Source organism: Ailuropoda melanoleuca, chromosome 14 (assembly GCF_002007445.2).
Source record: "Ailuropoda melanoleuca isolate Jingjing chromosome 14, ASM200744v2, whole genome shotgun sequence".
Taxonomy (NCBI): domain Eukaryota; kingdom Metazoa; phylum Chordata; class Mammalia; order Carnivora; family Ursidae; genus Ailuropoda; species Ailuropoda melanoleuca.
Window position 1 is genome coordinate 9,588,322 of NC_048231.1, and position 16,458 is coordinate 9,604,779.

General features: G+C 37.7%; 1 protein-coding gene across 16 annotated transcripts in view; it reads left to right on the plus strand.

The window, feature by feature from the left end:
• Window positions 1–16,458, plus strand: part of RAD51B (RAD51 paralog B) — a 623,368-nt gene that overhangs the window by 2,903 nt on the left and 604,007 nt on the right. For 15 of the 16 annotated variants that reach the window (XR_004620514.1, XR_004620515.1, XR_004620516.1 and 12 more), the window contains exons 2-4: window positions 858–965; window positions 2,033–2,146; window positions 8,232–8,348. Coding sequence is in view for 12 of the 16 variants with exons in the window: in XM_034643366.1 (XP_034499257.1) it covers window positions 858–965; window positions 2,033–2,146; window positions 8,232–8,348 (339 nt within the window). In the remaining 4 variants the exon portion in view is untranslated. The remainder of the gene's footprint in view (window positions 1–857; window positions 966–2,032; window positions 2,147–8,231; window positions 8,349–16,458) is intronic. The other variant, XM_034643370.1, reaches the window with a different exon arrangement.

Genomic DNA, 16,458 nt, shown 5'->3' on the forward strand with positions numbered 1-16,458 from the left:
AGGTTAAGTATGATTATGGACTTGTAGTAGGGTGTAATGGTTAAGAGGATAAGCCTTAGAGTCAAACTTCCTGACTTAAATTCTGGATCCACCGTTAACTTTTTCTGGTGACAGTGGAATAGCTAACATTTCTAGTCTTTAGTGTTCTCATGTGTAAAAATTGGATCAATAATCAAACTTCCTTATAGGGCTGTTGAGAAGATTAAATATGATAAATTATATAAAGTTTTGGAACAGTGTCTGGTACATAGTAGGTACACAGTACATTTATTGTTACAGTGCAATGAAAGTAAAGGCTTTCTAAAGAGTGCTGCTTGGAAATATTCCTTGAGGGTTAATTATGTATCCAAATAAAATTTATAAATGCATTGAAAATCTTAAGATGCAATACAAATGTGAAGTGTTTTTATTTTCATGTAAGAAATATCAAAGAATTGTGTGGAATGCACATTCTTAACGTTGTCTTGTTTCTCTGTGTGGATGTTTGGCAGACATTTAGAAAGATTCTGTAGCAGTCTTTTATTTTATCAGTAATATATTATTTATTTATTTATTTATTGAAGATTTTATTTGTCAGAGAGAGAGAGCACAAGCAGGGGGAGAGGCAGGCAGAGGGAGAAGCAAGCCCCGCTGAGCAAGAAGCTCTGTGCAGGACTCGATTTCAGGACCCTGGGATCATGATCTGAGCTGAAGGCAGATGCTTAATGGACTGAGCCACCCAGGTGTCCCCATCAGTAATATTTTAGATACTATACATTTCATTTTGCATCTGGAGAAGCTTGAAGAGTTTTTTATTTTGTAGCATGTTTTGGATAGCCTGTCTACTATTGCTTATGCCTTTTTCCAATTCTTTTCAGGTCTTTTCTGCTGCATCTGGAGGCATGGGTAGCAAGAAACTCAGACGAGTGGGTTTATCACAAGAGCTGTGTGACCGTCTGAACAGACATCAGATTGTTACCTGTCAGGTAAAATTTATATACTTTTTCTCATGGAGAAACTTAAAGTACAAATTAATCTTAAATATATCTTAGTAACTCCAAAATAAGCCTGAAATATGAAAATCTAACTTAAAAAAAAAAAAGGTAAATGATAGTGCTTCTCCAGAAACTAGTTTAAAATAACAGGCCACTTAGGTTGTATTTCCAAATGTGATTTCATTTATCCAGATTCCAATATGTTTGCATTTTGGGTCAGGGGAGAATGCTTATAGCATAATGTGAAGTATACTCACACCATTTATTTGGGATTCTAGAGAAGTTTTGTCCACTTGAAAGAAATTTTGCAATTACATGAGAAATAGGATTTAAGTGAGGAGATGGTATTCAAAATGGATAATGTCTCTTGCAAGCAAGAGAAATTAATAGAATAATTTTCCTACCAGTGAATAAGATAAATGGGTAGAGCAGATGTTGCATTTTTAAGCACAACAGTGAAGTGGATCCCTCTTAGGTTAAATAAGGTTTTATGTTAAGATTTAATCCTTAATGAAACAGGTTTTCAGAGTATGCTGCAATTTTAAAAAATTGCTTTGTGTGTTAATGGTATTTTTGTTTCCTCTGTTATACACTTAATAATCCTCATGTTCATACTTGAAAACACTCTTAAAAGTATAAGATTTAACATTTCATTCCATAGTTTTATTGTCTCAATTATTAAATACTTCCTGTGAATGTCTCATAGCTTAGAAAGAAACCCATTTCAACCTGACACTTTCTGGTGTCTGTTTGTGCCCAAACTCCAGCATAGGGCAGTGCTCATATACACCTGGTTTGGAGGCTGCTGCTATGTGATGTTACTTGATGTGTCCTCTGGTATATGCTAACTAAATTGGAGAATGAGAAGATAAGTTTATGGCATCATATCTTTCAGTTAAGGCATATGTAGGGGGAAATACTATAAGAAACATATAAATCTGTGATCTGCAACGAATTATGCTTTATCTACACATCGATAGTGTCCATTAAAAATTTCTTTTTAATTCCAGTATCTTTGTTGCACATGTATGTTTAAAATAGTCTTTTTATGTCTCTAGGACTTTTTATGTCTTTCCCCACTGGAGCTTATGAAGATGACTGGCCTTAGTTACGGAGGGGTTCATGAACTTCTATGTATGGTCAGCAGGGCCTGTGCCCCACAGATGCAAACGGTATATATATGTATTTTATTTATATTTGGTTATGATTTTTGAGATGATTCTTTATCTCATTTAAAATCTTTTTTAGGGGGCGCCTGGGTGGCACAGTTGGTTTAGCAACCAGCTCTTGGTTTCAGCTCAGGTCATGATCTCAGGGTCATGAGATTGAGCCCCATGTTGGGCTCCATTCTCAGTGTGGAGTCTACTTGAGACTCTCTTTCCCTCTGCCTCTGCCCTCTGCGTGTGCATGCATGTGTGTGCTCTCTCTCTCTCAAATAAATAAATCTTTAAAAAAATAAGATCTTTTTGGGGATGAGGCAAAAGCAAAAATAGAGATGAACACCTCAAAAATATTGACCAACACCATTGAGTTAGTCCTTTAATGAGAATATATGTGAAAAATTTATGCAGTTTATTAGCTCCTGGGAGACAGTTCCTAATTATGGGAATGAGGAAGCAGCAGGAGGTTTTTTTTTCTGTAGCTAACAGTGATATTTCAAAAGGTCATCTTTGTCTTTTGTTTGTTTGGTTAGAATTTGTGGACCTCATGGTTAAATTATAATATACTCCAAATTTTAGAATGTCCCTGTCTCTGTAATACTAGCTTTTATCATCATCAGTCTACATCATGAAGTACACATACTGAATTTACACTTGCTTATTGATTGAATAAATAATACTTAAAAACTTTGCTCACGCTTTTTTTTTTAATAAAGATTTTATTTATTTATTTGACAGAGATAGAGACAGCCAGTGAGAGAGGGAACACAAGCAGGGGGAGTGGGAGAAGAAGAAGCAGGCTTCCAGCGGAAGAGCCTGATATGGGGCTCAATCCCAGAACAGGGATCACACCCTGAGCCGAAGGCAGATGCTTAACGACTGAGCCACCCAGGCGCCCCACTCTTTTTTTTTTTTTTTTTTTTAAGTTTTTTTATTTGAGAGAGAAGAGAGAGAGGGAGAGGGAGAGCGAGAGCGAGCATGAGGTGGGGGGAAGGGCAGAGGGAGAGGCAGAAGCAGATTCATTACTGAGTGTAGAGCCCAAGCGGGGCTTGATCCCAGGACTCAGATCACACCCTGAGCCGAAGGCAATTCCTTAACCAACTGAGCCACCCGGTGCCCAAAAACTTTGCTCACCCTTGGGAAGAGTTAAAGTCTTTTATAACAAATCCTTATCAAGTTGTACTATTATTTTATACTTTCTGTTTAATAATTTTAGCTTTTCAACATGTAGGTTTTAGTGTATGGTAGAAAAGATCTTGTTTTCCGAGAATAAGAGTGCCTAGAAGTCTGTTCAGTGCTTTACAAATTTATTTATTTAGGTGGATTATAGATTACTTACCTTATATCTTATATTGAAATTTGTTAACCACTGAGCAATAAAGTGGAGTTCAATTCTGTGAAGTAGGAAGTAAGGGATGTTAGTGTCATTTGAAATTTCTTACATTAATGAATAGATAAAGTATTTTCTTTTGTTCAGGTTTAGCTTGTGATCTAAGAAAATACCTCATAGGCAGAGTAGTCAGAAGAATTAAAATTGGAGTTAGGGATTGTCACTGTTTTAGCTTTGTCATTGACCTTGGAGCTTTGAACAGCTCACCTTGTTTTATGGGAGAAGAAAGGGGCTAAAATAGTAAGTGACGATTCTGTGACCAGATTCAAATTAACTTGTTAGTATTTTGAAGCTTGTAAAGCACCAAGAAAGTGTTTTAGTTTGATGTGTGTCATTCTATTTGGTCAATATCTATGCTGTATTTCTAGTTAGAGAATTAAAGAAGAGAGCATGAGCAGGAAATTCACCTTTAGTCTCCACTTCTGCTACCATTTCAGCCTCGGTTTCAGTACCATTCCAGATACTGGCTCAGGAAGCCATCTTTCTCCTTTGTTGTACATTCGCTCCTGTACCATTCTGTGGATTTGAGTCTTGCTTTAAACATTGGCTTAGCTTCAGTTCATTTTTCCAGGGAAGATTTTTTTGTTCATTTATATATTCCTTTAGCTAGTATTTATTGAGTGCCCACCATGTGGCAGGTACTCTGTCAGGTCCTGGGGATCTTGTAGTGAACATGGTAACATCCTGCCCTCATGCAGCTTACAGTCTAGTGGAAGTCAGACATTACACATACAATTACATAAACAGTTATTTGTAGTAATGATAAATCCTATCAAGGAAAAGTACAAAAAGCTCTGAAGCTTAATAACAGGGTATATTACTTAGTTCTGGGGTTGGGAAGGCCTCCCCTTAGGAAGTGACACTTTAGCTAAAACCAGAAGGATGAATAGGGAAGAGATGGGCAAAGTCAGGAAGGAGGTGAGCATGGAGGAGTTTGCAGGCAGTGGGACCAGGAAGTGCAAAGGCCCTGTGAGGAGAAGGAGAATGGTGCTTCCCAGCAGTAAAATCAGGCTGGTGTGAATGGAACATAGTGGTGAGGAGCAGAATGACCTCAGAGATGAAGTCAGAAGTAAGCAGGAGTCAGATCATGGGGCCTGCAGACCACATAAAGGATTTTGAACTTTATTCTGAGAGCAATAAAAAGTCATAAAAGGGTATAATCTTTGTTTTTAAAAACAGTCTTGCACAGAGACTTTATCAAAAACATGATTCCAGGCGTATCGCAGGCTGAATCTGCTGTTCTGATTGTTGCTGCTGCTGTTGGTGAATTTGAAGCAGGTGACTCCACTGATGGGCAGACCCGTGAGCATGCCCTTCTGGCTTACACAGGGGGTGTACAACAACTAATTGTTGGTGTTAACAAAATGGATTCCACTGAGCCACCTTACAGAGATATGAGGAAATCTTTAAGGAAGTCAGCACCTATGTTAAGAAAATTGGCTACAACCCTGACACAGTAGCATTTGTGCCAATTTCTGGTTGGAATGGTGACAGCATGCTGGAGTCAAGTGCTAACATGCCTCGGTTCAGGGGGTGAAAAGTCACATGTAAAGATGGGAATGCCAGTGGAACCACACTGCTTGAAGCTCTGGATCGCATTTCTGCCACCAGCTCGTCCAACTGACAAGCCCTTGTGTCTGCCTCTCTGGGATATCTACAGAATTGGTGATATTGGTACTGACCCTGTGGGCCGAGTGGAGACTGGTGTTCTTAAACCTGGCATGGTGGTCACCTTTGCTCCAGTCAATGTTTCAACTGAAGTAAAGTCTGTTGAAATGCACCATGAAGCTTTGAGTGAGGCTCTTCCTGGAGACAATGTGGGCTTCAGTGTCAAGTATGTATCTGTCAGAGATGTTCGTCATGGCAGTGTGGCTGGTGACAGCAAAAATGACCCACCCATGGAAGCAGCTAACTTTATAGCTCAGGTGATTATCCTGAACCATCCAGGCCTAATCAGTGCTGGATATGCACCTGTGTTCTATTGTCACACAGCTCACATTGCTTGCAAGTTTGCTGAGGAGAGAGAAGATAGATCATTGTTCTGGAAAAGAGCTGGAAGATGGTCCCAAGTTCTTGAAATCTGGTCATGCTGCCATTGTTGATATGGTTTCTGGCAAGCCTATATGTGTTGAGTGCTTCTCTGACTGGCCTCCTCTGGGCCATTTTACTGTTAGTGACATGAGACAGATGGTTGCTGTGGGTGTATTAAAACAGTGGACAAGAAGACAGCTGGCTCTGGCAAGGTCACCAAGTCTGCCCAGAAAGCTCAGAAGGCTAAATGAATATTATCCCCAATACCTTCCACCCCAGTCTTAATCTGCGGTGGAAGCACGGTTTCAGAATTATTTGTGTCAATTGGCCAATTAAGTTTAATAGTTAAAGACTGGTTAATGATAACAATGCATCGTAAAACCTTCAGAAGGAAAGGAGAATGTTTTGTGGACCATTTGTTTTGTGTGTGTGTGTGTGTGTGTGTGGCAGTTTTAAGTTATTAATTTTTTAAAATCAGTACTTTTTAATGGAAACAACTTGATCAAAAATCTGTCACAGAATTTTGAGACCCATTAAAACAAAAGTTTAATGAGGGAAAAAAAACACCACAACTCAGTCTTGAACATAGATAAGTGATTGAAAAGGAACAGGAAGATATTCGTTAAGACCAGTTAGGTATCTACTACCCTTTTCCAGACAGAAAGTGTTTGTGGCATGCGTTATTAGTGTGGTGTCAGTACAGGTGGCATGTCAGTTGTTATGAGATATATTTAGGAGGCAGAATCAATAGGATTGGTGATTGTTTGCCAGTGGGTGGTGGTGAGATACAGGAAAGTGACAGATGATTCCTTGATTTTTTGCTTTGGGAAACTGGGCAGTATCACTTCCTGAGATGAGGAATGCTGGGAGAGGATCAGGCTTGAGGGAGGCGGATCATGAATTTAATTTAGTACTTGTTGAATTTAGGTGCTTATGAAACAATGAATGGATCCACAAAGCAGGCAGTTCAATACATGGACCTGGAGTCTGAAGGAGAGGTCTGTCGTAGCAGTATGCATTTGGGAGTCATCAATGTAAATTTGATAATGAGATAAGCATATCCAACACCAAGTCCTGAGTGAAGCCAACACTTTAAGATCAGATTAAATAATGATGCATCTGAGAAGAAGCAGCCACCAACATGGAAGAAAAACTGGTGGAGTGGCATAACAAAATATTCCTTTTTATTTCATTTATATACGTATTATCATTTCTGAAGTCTTACTCCGTTCATTTTAGTCTTTTTTATATGTGTCACTAAATCTATTATTCTAGGGATTAGTGCACTTACAGTTGCAAAGGAAGTACTTTAATGTTGACAGAATGGGCAGTGTTTACACATTTGATAAAATGTCCCCAGGCCCACCTATCAGGCAACAGCCTGATGATATATTGTAGACAATATTCAGGTATTTCTAAATCAGATGCATACCACGTGACTTTTTTCTGTAGCTTTTCTTTTCTTTTCTTTTTTTTTTTATGTACTTGAGTATAGCCTTAGAAAAATGTGATAATCCATGGTTTAAATGATCTAAGAATTTAATAGGAGAGATTGGACAGAAGTGGGCACATTTATGGCTTATAAATATTAATATACTGGTTTTCCTACATCCTCACAGAAGCAGAAAGGCCTTAGATTTGATATATAGATTTATTAAGTTGTAAATTTTAAGTGATTAGAAACCGTCTCTGTTTCTCTTCCCAGAGTTTATCAAAGTATATGGTATGTGGTAGGTACTCAGTATTTGTTGAATGAATGAATGAATGAATGATTACAGTTCTATGGCTTGACCTCAGTTTATTTGGGCAATTTAATAAAATAGTAGTAATTTTTAATCTTAGAAATTGCAGAAGTAAGCATTCTTAAACATTGCTAGCTAGTTATGTAATCACATTAATCACATCTTTAAAGGCCCCTTTTCAGATGAAGGTAACATTCACAGGTTCCAAGGATTTGATGCGGATATCTTTTGGGGGGACATTTCTCAGGCTACCATACCTACCTTCAAGCTATTCTTCATAGACCAACCTTGGTTTGGAAAGATAACTCGAGCATGCCATTCCTTGTTGCTCTCCACATTGACTCCAGACTCAACAAGGCTCTTTCATGATTTGTCCCCTGCTTATTTCTCCAGCCTCATCAGTGGCCCCACTGTGACCACACTCCATCTTTCAACCATTCTAAATGAACTCTTTATTTTTTGTAGTTTTTATTAGTTCCCGTTTTCTTCCTTTCTTTGTACGTTCTGTCTCTTTGGCAGGAACATGCATATTTCCTTTGTTTTATGGCTATTTCACATTTTAGCTCAGACATCCAGCTCTTCCTGAAGTCTTCCTGGTTCACAAAATCCATAGATCAGGTACACTGTCTTTGTGTCTCCACTTTCCCTGTCACGGTATCTCTGATAACTGTATTGTAATTGCCTAGTTTTCAGTTCTGATTTCAATTGCTGGCTGAATATACGTACTGTGAGGGCAGGGCCTCTATCTCTTCTGTCATATCCCCATAGTCTGGCATAGTCTCTGGCATGGACTAAATATTTGTTTAACAAATAAATGTTTGAGGAAAAGAGGGATGGATTGGAGTTCCAGCTGCTAGAAATTGAGGTTTGGAGTTGGTTTCTGGTTTTGAATAGACACGGAGATTGAAAAGAACGTCTTCTTTTTCTTGTTGAGGCTTATGGGATGAAGATGCGAACGTCTGCCTCTCTCTCACCAGCATTCTTAGCCACAACCCTTTCTGCGTTGGATGAAGCCCTGCATGGTGGTGTGGCTTGTGGATCCCTCACAGAGGTAAAGGAGAAACTTTCCAAACCTCCCATTGACCTATAACCTTCAGAACCAGGGGAAAAAGTTTAGTTGAAAAACATAAAGTGTTTCATACCTCAAGGGCATGGTTCTCCAACTCAGGATCTAGTACAGTTGCTTTGCAAAAATAAAGATATTCAAAACAGTCCTTGCTGACCACATGAAGTCTGCTTAGGTTGCTGTTTCTTAAAATTAACTTAGAAAATGATGAATATTATGAAACAGTATGAAACAATTTGGGGGAATTAAAAAAGGAACACTTCCTAGTGTTTTAGGAAGGAAAATTTGAAATTTTATTAACATGTGGGCAAATCACAGTATTAAACTGAAGTGAGCTATTTTTAGTTTCTGTTGTAGATAAAATTTGGTTCTAGGATATGATGGTTATATATTGTTACACAACAAATTACTTCAAAACTAAGTGACTTAAAAACAACAATTAATAGGGGCGCCTGGGTGGCTCAGTTGTTAAACATCTGCCTTCGGCTCAGGGCATGATCCCAGGGTTCTGGGATTGAGCCCCGCATCGGGCTCCCTGCTTCGCTGTGAGCCTGCTTCTTCCTCTCCCACTCCCCGTGCTTGTGTTCCCTCTCTGGCTGGCTGTCTCTCTCTCTATCAAATAAATAAATAAAATCTTTAAAACAACAACAACAACAATTAATACTTATTATTTCTGTTTCTTTGGGAGTGGTTTAGCTCAGAGATATCGGTGAGGGATGCAGTATTTTGAAGGCTTGGTGGGGCTGGAGAATATTTCCAAGAGGGCTCACTCACATAATTGGGATATTGATGCTGGTTATTGGTAGAGGTCACAGTTCCTGTCCAGGTGGTGTGTCCACAGGCTGCTTGAGTTCCTCACGACATGGTGGTTGACTTCTCCCAGGGTGAGTAATCCAAAAGAAGGCAAGATGGAAGTGGTGATGCCTTTGATGATTTAGCTGTGGAAGTTACACACCATTAACTTCTGCCATATTCTCTTCTTTAGAAGCAAGCCATTAAGTACAGCTCACATTCAAGGAAAGGGAAAATTGGCTCTGCTTTTTGAAAGAAGTGTCAAGAATTCAAGGACTTCTTTCTTTCTTTTTGGGGGGAGGGGCAGAGGAAGAGGGAGAGAGAGGATCTCAAGTAGGGTCCATGTGGGGCTTGATCTCACAACCCTGAGATCACGCCTGAGCCCACAATCAAGAGTTGGACACTTAACCGACTGAGCCACCCAGGTGCCCCAAGGATGTTTTATTTTCATTGAATAAGTTTGACATGTAATATTGTGTAAGTTTAAGGTTTTCGTCAAGTTACTTTAATACATTTATATATTGTAATATGGTTGCCGATGTAGCAATATTTACCACATTACATAATTATAGTACAATATTATTGTCTATATTCATGAGACTCATTAGATAGCTATGGCTTATTTACTTTTCATTACAAGTTTGTACTGTTAAACACCATCACTTTTTTTTTTTTAAAAGATTTTATTTATTTATTTATTTGACAGAGATAGAGACAGCCAGCGAGAGAGGGAACACAAGCAGGGGGAATGGGAGAGGAAGAAGCAGGCTCATAGTGGAGGAGCCTGATGTGGGGCTCGATCCCATAACACCGGGATCACGCCCTGAGCCGAAGGCAGACGCCCAACCGCTGTGCCACCCAGGCGCCCCAAACACCATCACTTTTTAAAAAAAAGATTTATTTATTTTAGAGAGAGAAGGCACAGGTGAGCGGGCAGGGGGATGAGGGGCAGAGGGAAAGGATCTCAAGTAGTCCCTGCTGAGGGTGGAACCCAACGTGGGGCTCAATCTCAAGACCCTGAGATCATGACCTGAGCTGAAATCAAGAGTCAGATGCTTAACCAACTGAGCCACCCAGGTGCCCCAAACACCATCACTCTTATCTCCCCACCCCACCCCCTTTTAACCACAATTTTACTCTGTTTTTTTACAGGTTTAACCTTTTTTTAGATTCCACATATAAGTGATATCATATAGTACGTTTCTTTCTCTGTCTGACTTATCTTGCTTAGTATAATGTGCTCAGGGTCCCTTTATGTTGTTGCTAATGAGAGGTTATCTTCCTCATGGCTGAGTAATATTCCATTGTGTATATATGCTGCATTTTTTTTTTTTTTAAAGATTTATTTATTTATTAGACAGAGAGAGACAGCCAGCGAGAGAGGGAACACAAGCAGGGGGAGTGGGAGAGGAAGAAGCAGGCTCCTAGTGGAGGAGCCTGAATGTGGGGCTCGATCCCAGAACGCCGGGATCACGCCCTGAGCCAAAGGCAGACGCTTAACGACTGCGCCACCCAGGTGCCCCTATATGCTGCATTTTTAAATCCATTCATCTGTGATGGGCATTTAGGTTGTTTCCATATTATTGAGAATACTGCTGTGATAAACATTGGAGTGCAGATATCTTGATGAAATTGTTTTTATTTCGTTTGTGTATATATTCAGAAGTGGAATTGGTGAGTTGTATGTAGGTCTGTTTTTAATTTTTTGAGGAACCTCTATATTGTTTTCCATAGTGAGATTGAAGACATTTAAAAACCACCACAGTTCTTTTCCTTGGAAGCTGCATTGGTGTGCTTACTGGTTTAGTGTGGTGACTCATGGACTTACCACGATACTCCTGAGGAACTTCTTGCCTAAGAGTTCTAGGGGCATAGATACTTTAAGCAAACTTGTAAGCAGGAGCAGACTCTGACATTCTGATAGTCATAAATTCAAGTGTAGATTTTTTTCTTGAAGATGGGCACTCTGTTCTAGATACTATATCTTATTTTATGCCCTATCCTCTAAGAAAGATTTAAAAATGTGTGTGTGCTATGTTTGGAGGATGCCTATTAGATAGCTGATAAACGAGTGAATCTTTAAAAGAAACAACCCCCCCTGCTATTGCAGGGTACTGCCACCAGATGGTACCATAATCCTATTGTACATGGTCTTTTCGCACTCTAGCTGGACCTCTTCAAATTAGTTTGTAACAGCGGTGTTCAATAGTTACAAAGTTATTTAAATAGCAAAACCAGAATTTAAGATTAACCAACAGCTACTTTTTTTTATTTTTTAAGTTTTAGAATAATTTTTAATGCTTTTTCACTTGGCATTTGTCAATTCTTTCTGAATCCAAGGGGTAGTTACAAGCCATGCTGGTGTTTTTTATGATCTTCTTGCCTGAATTGGAACGTAAGTACTTTGACTGCTTATTAGTGTCCAGTTCTTTACATTCTGTTTTAGTTACAGGTAGCCTGTTCAGTTATTTTGGGATTTTTTTCAGCTGAGTATAGGGAGTATTTCTGTTTACCTTTTATTAACAAAATTTTAAAGTATATTATATATATATATATATATATATGTAAGATTAAATATATCCTGCCTGTGAAAGTTATGAAGTCTTATGACCCTATGACTTAATATGAACCAGAACAGTACCAAAACCATTGAAACTAACTGTGGGCTTCTCCCTGATCCTATCTTTGGCCTTCTGTTGAGATGTAATCTTTATCCTGAATTTTTACCATTCCTATAATTTTTTCCCCTATAGTTTTCTTTAACCGTCTGTGTACTCAAATAGGAGCTATAACAACATTTTATTTAGTTTTGTTTAATTTTGAGCTCTATTAAATAATTTCTGTGGTTAAATCATATCATATCTCTTCTATGAGTTGCTTTTTTCACTTAATAGTGTTTTCTAAGGTTTATCCATGTTGTTTCAGGCAGCAGGAATATAATTCCCTTTCAGTGTTGTATCATATTCCATTTTGAAAATATGCCACAATTTATTTCTTTTTTCCTGTGAGTGAACATCTGGGTTGTTTCTAGTTTGCTGCTAATATAAACAAGTCCTATGAAAATTGTTGTACATGTCCCCTACATCGCATATACAAGTATTTCTCTAGGACAGGGATTGGCAAACTACTGCCCAATGATCAAATCTAGCTTGATGTCTGTTTTTGTAAATAAAGTTTCATTATAACACAACTATGCTGATTTGTTTATGTTTTGTCTCCTGCTGTTTATATGATAGAAGGCCGAGTTGAGTTAGTTGCGGCAAAGATCTCATGGTCTGTAGAGCCTAAAATATTTACTATTGGGCCCCTGTCTAGGGTATCTACCTTGGAGTGATTTCCTGGTTATAAGATATGTGTATAATGTAACTTTGCAGAATCAGGACAAATCGTTTTCCAGAGCACTTGTGCCTGTTTAAATTCCTACCAGTGATGTGTAGGAATTCTTCTTGCTCCACATCTTCATGCCTTGGTATTATCAGATTCCTTAACTTAGGCCCATTTTTGGCATCTGTGATCTTCGTTTTCATTTACCTGATTACTAATGAACTTGAGTATCTTTTCATAAATCATTTGGTTATTTTAAAAGCAGTTTTATTAAGGTACAATTTAAATGCTATAAAAACTCAACCATTATTAATTGCATAATTCAACTAATTTGGTAATTTTCTAGTAAATCATCACCACAATCCAGTTTTAGAACATTTCCATCACCTTAAAAATTTCCCTCATGCATATTTATAGGTAATCCCTGCTTCCATCCTCGTCCTTGGGTACCTACTGATCTATTTTTCTACCTCTATGTATTTGCCTTTTCTTTTCTTTTTTTTTTTTTTTTTAAAGATTTTATTTATTGGACAGAGATAGAGACAGCCAGCGAGAGGGAACACAAGCAGGGGGAGTGGGAGAGGAAGAAGCAGGCTCATAGCGGAAGGAGCCTGATGTGGGGCTCGATCCCGGAACGCCAGGATCACGCCCTGAGCCGAAGGCAGACGCTCAACCGCTGTGCCACCCAGGCGCCCCTGTATTTGCCTTTTCTAAACATTTTATGTAAGTGGAATCATATAATATGTAGTCTTCTGTGTTCAGTTTCTTTCACATAGCGTGATGTTTTTGAGGTTCATCCATGTTGTCGCATGTATTAGTAGTTTGTTCCTTTTAATTGTTGATTTGTATTCCATTGTATGGCTATAGCACATTTTGTTTATCCACTTTACAGTTGATGGAGACTTAGATTATTTTCATATTTCATCTGTCAGGAATTCACAGATACGTCTCTGTATGGACCTAGGTTTTGTTTCTCTTGGGTAGTTTACGAGTGAGTGGCTAGATCATATGATAGGTGTATGTTGAACTTTTTAAGAAACTGCCAGACTGCTTTGCAAAGTGGCTGTACCATTTCACGTTCTCACTAGCAAAGTATGATGGTTTTTTTCTCCACATCCTCACTAACATTTAGTATTGTTTCTCTTTTTGATTTTAGCTATTCTAGTGCGTGTGTAGTGTATTTCATTGTAGGTTTTTTTTTATTCCGCTCCCCCTTGTGCCCCTGGGGGGACCACAGGCAACACTGTCCCCACTCTCACAGCCAGGCTTGCTGCAGAATTGCCGATTTCATTGTAGTTTTAATTGCACTTCCCTAATGACTAATGATATTGAACACCTATTCATGTGCTTACTGGCAATTTTTGTATTTTTTTTAAGATTTATGTATTTATTTTAGAGAGAATACCTGTGTGTGTGCACGGGGAGGGGCAGAGGGAAAGGGAGAGAAAATCCTCAAGCAGACTCCCTGCTGAGTATGGAGTCCCAGATGAGGCTTCATCCCATGACCCTGACATCATGACCTGAGCCAAAATGAAGAGTCAGACGCTTAACTGAGCCACCCAGGCACCCCCATTTGTGTATTTTCTTAAGTGAAATGTCTGTTCAAATCTTTTGCCTTTTTTTTTAACGGGTTGTTTTCTTGTTACTGAGTTATAAGCATTCTTTATATATTCTGGATACAAGTCCTTTATCAGATATAAGATTTGCAATTGTTTTCTTCCAATCTGTGGCTTGTCTGTTCATTGGTTTGTTCATGGTAGCTTTTAATTTTGGTGTAGTCCAGTCTATCAGGTTTTTTTCTTTTATAGATTGTGCTTTTGGTCATCTCTACAAATTCTTTGTCCAGCCAAAGACACAGTGGTTTTTGCTATGTTTTCTTCTACAGTTTTATAGTTTTAGGTTTTGCATTTAGTTTATGGTCTATTTTAGGTTAATTTTTGTGTGATCTATTTTGAGTTAATTAGTAGAATGAATTGTGTAATATCTCTTTTTTAATATTTTATAATTGAATTAGAATTTTTTTTCTTGAATATTTGATAATACTTATCTGAAAAATTGTCTGATCTTGGTATTTTCTTTGTGGGAAGATTAAAAAAAATGAAATCCGTTCCTTTAATGATTTATAGGACTATTCAGGTTTTCTATTTCTTCCTGAGTAGTTTTGGTGAATGATATTTTTAGGATTATGCCTGTTGTCTTTAATTTTTCAAATTTATTGTCATAAAGTTATTCACTGGGTTCTCCTTATCTTTAAATCTGGTTAAAAAAAATAAATCTGGTTTTATATGTGATTTTATTCCCCTTTTCATTCCTAACATTACTTACTTTGTCTTTTTTTCCCCTTTCTTTTTTGAAAGTCTGGCTAGAGTTTTGAATATTATTATAGTCTTTTCTTTTCTTTTTAAAGATTTTATTTATTTACTTGTCAGAGAGAGAGAGAGAGAGAATACAAGGGGGGGGAAGCAGCAGGCAAAGGGAGAAGCAGACTCCCTGCTGAGCGAGGAGTGTGATGTGGGACTTAGGACTTGATCCTAGGACCCTGCCGAAGGCCGACACTTAACCAACTGAGCCACCCAGGTGTCTCTATTATAGTCTTTTCAAAGGACTGTGCCTTTTGTTGTTCTTTTTTGGTCCTCTCTATCTTTTCTTTGTCTTCTACTTCAATGTAATTCCATGTTTTCTGGGATTATCCCCCCCCAACTTCATGTACATTTAATCCATTAACTTTCAGTTTTTCTTTTTTTTTCACTCTGAGCTTGTAGGCTATGAATATCTGTTGCTTCATTTTTTTATATAAAGCATTTTCATTTTTATTTAGTTCTAATTGTATTTTAAAATTTCCATTATAATTGCTTCTCTGATTCATGAGTTATTTGGAATTTTTGAAAATCTAAATTATTTAATTAAAGTATTTATCTTTTAAAAATTAGATTGTTAACCTAAATTTGTTTGGTCAGAGAACTTTATGTGGTACTGATTCTCTGAAAATTTCTGAAATTTGTTTTAAGGTTTAATATGTGATTGATTTTTATAAATGCTCCAGGTGCGATTGAGAAGAATGATTATTCTCTAATATTTGAATGCTCTGCATATGACCATTAAATTAAGCTTGTTATTGGGGTTGTTCAGATCTTATCTTTACCAACATTTTTTTTCTCAGCTCAACCTAATAGTAATTTAGAGAAGGTTGTTAAAATGTTGAATTGACAAATTTACTTGTATTATTTTTTGCTTAATGTATTTCAAGCCTATTTTATTGTGTTTTAACACATTTATAATTGTCATATGTTTCTAGAGAACTGAGCCATGTACTATGGTTCTTCTATGTAGCACTTGTCACTGTTACAGTTGTACTGTTTGTATGATTAATCAGTGCATGTCTTCTTCATTGGAGAATAAATTGCAAGTGGGCAGGGATTATGCCTTTTATTTTTATTGTTAGATTCACAATATTAGCATATGCAGTAGGTACTTAATAAATATTAGTTGAGAGAATGAGTTTGTATTTAAACACTTATATAATGCTTGATTACTGTAATGCTTTGGTTATTGCTATTTCTCTCATGTTGTCTCCTTGGATCTTGAAATAAGCCAAACTTTAGTAATTTTTAATGTTATTGCTATTCGAAGTTACAATATTTATTTTCATTTGTATGCCATTAAAATTATCAAAATAGTACCTTTTTTTTTTTTTTTAAAGATTTTATTTATTTATTTGACAGAGATAGAGACAGCCAGCGAGAGGGAACACAAGCAGGGGGAGTGGGAGAGGAAGAAGCAGGCTCATAGTGGAAGAACCTGATGTGGGGGCTCGATCCCATAACTCCGGGATCACGCCCTGAGCCGAAGGCAGACGCTTAACCGCTGTGCCACCCAGGCGCCCCCAAAATAGTACCTTTAAGGAATATGAGTTTTCTATCTAATTGATCTTTCATTAATGAACATCAGTGATTCTTTCATTTTAGGTGTTTTTTTTCTT